General features: G+C 45.3%; 1 protein-coding gene across 1 annotated transcript; it reads left to right on the top strand.

Annotated features, from left to right (window-relative positions):
• Positions 1–1,151: 1,151 nt before the first annotated feature.
• Positions 1,152–2,643, top strand: LOC148029928 (uncharacterized). The gene is made up of 3 exons (XM_087687154.1): positions 1,152–1,634; positions 1,723–2,089; positions 2,212–2,643. Exons 1-2 carry the CDS (start codon positions 1,335–1,337, stop codon positions 2,074–2,076), a joined length of 654 nt encoding a protein of 217 aa, XP_087543280.1. The 5' UTR covers positions 1,152–1,334; the 3' UTR covers positions 2,077–2,089; positions 2,212–2,643.
• The last annotated feature ends 2,643 nt before the right edge of the window (positions 2,644–5,286 follow it).

Genomic DNA, 5,286 nt, shown 5'->3' on the forward strand with positions numbered 1-5,286 from the left:
ATTGGCTGTCCATTAGCTTCTTATGTGAAGGTATCACAGGCCGATTGTCTGCAGACAGATGAGCAGAGGGCCAAGATGGCCAAGATCCCTTATGCTTCAGCCGTGGGCAGTTTGATGTATGCCATGATAGCCACTCGTCTGGATATTGCGCATGCAGTTGGTGTTGTGGCACGCTATATGGCTACACCTGGCAGCATCAGACATTGGGATGCCGTGAAGGGTATCATGAGGTACCTGAGGGGCACAGCAGATATGTGTATTTGCTATGGCAACCAGGATACAGGGGTCGTGGGATACACTGACTCCGATTATGCAGGACATGCAGATAGTAGGAAGTCCACTTCTGGCTATGTATTCACCTATACTGGAGGGGCTGTCTCTTGGATGTCCAAGGTTCAGAAGTGTACGGTTTTGTCTACCACTGAGGCCGAGTATGTTGTAGCCACTGAGGCTTGCAAGGAGGCCATATGGTTAGGCCGTCTAGTTGCTGACCTTGGGATTGATGCTACACCTACACTGCATTCGGATTCTATGAGTGCCATTTAGTTGGCTAAGAATCCGATCTTCCATGCGAAGACGAAACACATTGAGGTGAGGTATCACTTCATACGTGGTGTCGTGGAGAACAGGTCTGTTGACCTTGTCAAGATCTCCACTGACGAGAATCCTGCAGATCTGCTCATGAAGAGCCTCACTACTAAGAACTTTGCCTTCCTTAGGAGGTTGATGGGCATTGGATGAGATGTCGCCTTTCCTCATCCCTTATACCTATGTACATTTGTACTGTCTTTTCTTTTTTTCTTTTCCCTCTCACTAGGGCAGATTCGCCTTTAAGTGGGAGGTTGTTGGGGGTAAAGGTGCCTCTGCCGTATCGCCGCGTGTATTACTACACTGACAATACCCGCCACTGCACACTGCAGGTGGCGAGCGCCCGTCACGTCACTTTATTCTTTATTCTTTTAGTGACAGTTTGAATAAAGGAAGGCCCGGTCACACATTGTGACTGTTGGAGTTCCCATTTCTTGTCTCTCTCTTTCTTGCTCTTGCTCTCCCACCATAGCTCGCGTGCAAGCTTCGATCCTTCTCACTTTTCATTCATGTCAACACGATGGTTGCATGAAGCCTTGACTGCAGCATCCAGCGAAGGGACAAAGCTCTCAATGGAGGAGTGGGAGTTCTCGAGGGGATGTAGTCCAAAGGTAATGAGGGGTCTAGAATGTGTTGTATCTAAATTTGCTTGCTATATCTAATTTGAGTGTTTCAATGTGTAGTACAAAATATATAGTGCAGCGTGGTCGCGCGGACGGCATTTTCAAGTGGAGCGTATTGACCAAATGCGCTCCACAATGGACTGTGGTGTCATGGCAAGGTTTGAGCAAGAGAGTCAGGGACGAGCAACGGATCCGAACACGGTTGTGGATGAGACGGAGTATTTTGGGAACTTGCAAAGTATTATTACGGTGGATTACCGTAGCTTCTCCATGATACTATTCGATGTGCAGTGGTTCAAAGTGGTACTTGGAGGAGCTGGAGCAACAGTTCGACAAGGTCCATCTGGATTTCTCGAAATAGATTTCGAAAAAAAATGGATGGATTTGGGCGACACCTTTGTGTTGCCGGCCCATTGTGAACAGGTAAAAATAGTTATTTGCTTGCTAATTGTAATACAACATGGTTTATGTCACAATGGTTTGAAGTCACTTTGTAAGTGTTTGTGAACAGGTAATCTTCTATCCAAACCCCCGACAACCTCGATGGTGGTATGTTATACCTTCAACTCCTGGAGGTGCAAGAGTATATGATCAAAGGGATGTTCCAGGCCTAGATGAAGAAAATATGCAAATAGAGGGATCGAAATTACAAGTGGTGGAGGCCACCGCAAGCTTGGAGGCCGCATCGGCTAACAATGATGGAAATATAGAAGTCATAGAATTTTTTGAGAACGAGGCAGACTCGTTCTTTTATGGTGACATGTCTATCGACCTTCCAGTGTATGCAGAGTTGTGTCAGGAGATTAACATGGGACCATGGAATACTTCATTCTTGGAGAATTGTATTACTCAATTCGTTGTTTAGATCTTCCATAAAGGTAGATAAGATATGCATTTTAAGAGGGATTTTTCAAAAATGATTTATATTAATGTGCTTTGTATAGTTTAAATTGATTATTCTAACATCATTTTTTATCTGTGCTCGTATTGACATTTTCAGGATGAGTCGAGAGATGAGCGATGAGGATTTTCAGGAATGATGGCATGCATGTCTCCAGATGAGCTTGCGAGATTCAGAGAGATGGCAGATCAGGAGCTGTCTCGTTCTTCGTCAGGGCGCTCTGCTAAATCAGCTTCAGCTAGATCAGCTTCAGTGCGATCAGATGATTCAGCTTCCAGCATACGATCTCGACGCTCACGACTTGGGCCAGAGGGAGGGACTGCGACTGCAGGAGGATCAGGGGGATGCTGTTGTGGAGACACAGACGCGGTGTCTCTGTCTCATCGTTCAGCTAGAGCTACGTCACCTCCAGGATTTGTCACACCTGTGGGGACGTCCACTCCAGTTACTCCGGCTTTTGCGCAGCCGTCGGCAGATGGCACGCCTTTTGGTGGCACTCCTTTTGGTGGCACCCCTTTGAGTGGCACTCTGGGAGAGGGTACCCCCATCGGTACACCGGATGTACAGGGGTCTCCTGGATATGCCCAGGAGCGTGGACGGAGATGGGAGAGGGTCCATCTTAGACATACTCCTAGGGGTTATGGATACCTAGTGGATGGCAGGTCAGGAGCCATCATCATGAATGATGAGGGGAGGAGGGTGATGGCTCGCATGAGGGAGTTGTGCCAACAAGTTTTTCGGCACAACGTCCTGGATCATTGGAGGAACATACCGGAGGGGAGCAATGACTACATAGTAGCATCCTTGCACGAGGAGTTCCCGGTGCCAGCCGCAGTGGATAGATTCTCTACGGGCTGGATGATGGATTGCATGCGTGCATACATGTCACATAGACGATCCAACTCACGTAAGGCAATCAAGAGTGGGGCTCCAAAGCCCGAGTGGTTAGATGCAGACAACTGGTGCCGACTGAGGGAGGAGGCTACAAATTCGCCAGGACGTTGGAGTCAACAGCGGGAGGCGGTGAGGGCACGAATCGAGGCCGGATCGGTACATCATATTGGGAGTGGCGACCAGAGGACATATTTGGAGGACTTTGTAAGTTTCTCTTTTGTTTTGCTTATTTATTTATTTTAGATATTCTTTGTACTGACAATCATGTTTCTAATAGTTAGCATTTTGTTTTCTTTGCAGTACTCTGTTACAAATCGCGATCCGCAAGGCCTTGAGACTCGATATGCAGAGAGGCATGGTTTCAGGGCATTGATCGACCGATTGTATAGATGCGGCGGCCTTGTAAGTGACTCATCTTTCTTGTCCGTAGTTACCATGAGATATTTGAATGCATTATTGTATGGTGGATTGATATGTTGTTTCTTTTTCTGCAGAATCCGTTTGATGCTCCTTTGCAGCGGGACGAGCTTTCGAGGGACGAGGATTTGTAGCTCACCCTTGGATCCTTAGAGCTCACACACCTTTAGTTTTTAGTCGCCCGATCTATGTAGATATTTTCTATGTATTAGTGATATCGTTTTATGATTGTATCAATCACATTTTATGCGATATCATGTATTTATTTCATGTATCAGTCTTATGATTTCAGTACACATTCTTTTTTTTTGCAAACGCTTTGTATGCAGCAGTGCAGAAACTATTTTGTATGGCTTTCATACAGCACACAGTGCTATATGTGGTAGGGCAGCTTGCTACCCTACCATAAAAAATTTTGTTCTCTGTTATCGTCGCTATTTGCGTCGCAAATTTACTGCACGCGTTGCTATTGGCGTCGCTATGAGCGTCACAAATTCTCTGCAACCATTGCTATATGCGTCACTATATACGTCGCATATAGCGATGCATATAGCGACATATATAGCGACGATTCTATGGCGTCGTCAATAACGATGCTTTTTGCGACGATGGGGGCAAATTTTTTTGTTTGTATTTTCATCGCTTTAAACGTCGCTATAAGGTCTATATCTTGTAGTGTTATGAAGACGCAATGTTTCATCCTCGCTTGAGGATGTGCTCATTGACTCATCAGCTTGCACCGCACTAGGTGATGACAACGTCGACATGATTAAATCTAATTCATGACAACATCAAAATATTTGCCATTCATATGTTTACATAAGATCTCAATTTTAAATACACAAAAATCATCATAAATACATTAAAACTTATGATAAGAATTCACTATCAAAACTTATCTTAAAAACAAAAAATTATCATAAAGCCTAAATGCGCGTCTACATCCTCGTTTACCTACGCGTCTATATTGGTGTCTATTTTCGCGTCTATATTCGCGTTTATACTTGCGTCTATCTGAACAATAGATGCGCATATACACGCAAAAATAGACGCAGACGTCAAAATTCAAACCATACTTAAATCATTTCTTTTCAAACTGCGCCTTTCCTTCCCTACGTTTTTTGTGGTTCTGAAGCTTGAGTTTAGTCGACATGCAGTCTCTTTATGCCTCACCTAGTCTCTTCATTCCTCACCTCCTCATGACTCACCTCTTCTTTCATTTCAAACACACAAGAAGGGAAAAAGGAAAGCCAAGGAGAGGAAAAAAGAGAGAACAAGAGAGAGGAGAACAAGAAGAAGCAGAGCAAGCAAGCATCAAGGGAGGGTAACTTGCTAAGGAGAGGAAGAAGGAGAAGGAAGAACGCCACCACCCGCCACACCAAACACCCAAGGTGAGTCTCTCTCTCTCTCTCTCTCTCTCTCTCTCTCTCCCTTTGTTTCTCTCTTTCTCTCTCTGCTCTGTCTATGTATTTAGGATTTCTGATTCCATTATGTATTGCATTTTGTAAATCATCAATGGCGGTCGTCGGGCTAAAATCAGCTGACTATGTGCGTCTGATAGCGCGTCTACATTTCAGTGTAGACGCAGGTATAGACGCGAAAAAATTTGTCCTCTCATTGCATCTGAGGGCGCATCTTAGAGCACGTGTGCTAGCGCGTGTGCAGGTCAATCTACACGCAAGAATACACGCACGCGCAGATTGACCTGGAATTTGCGTCTGACAGCGCGTCTGTGGTGCATCTTAGATGTGAATATAGACGCGCGGGACAGAAGGTTGACTTTGGGAGCGCATCTGAGGGCGCATCTAACCTGCAATTTAGACGTGGTTATACACGCGCCAGCTCTCCCAATTCTGATAAAAA

This window comes from Lygodium microphyllum, chromosome 10 (assembly GCF_053477565.2).
Source record: "Lygodium microphyllum isolate KBCC chromosome 10, Lygodium_microphyllum_v1.1.10, whole genome shotgun sequence".
NCBI lineage: Eukaryota > Viridiplantae > Streptophyta > Polypodiopsida > Schizaeales > Lygodiaceae > Lygodium > Lygodium microphyllum.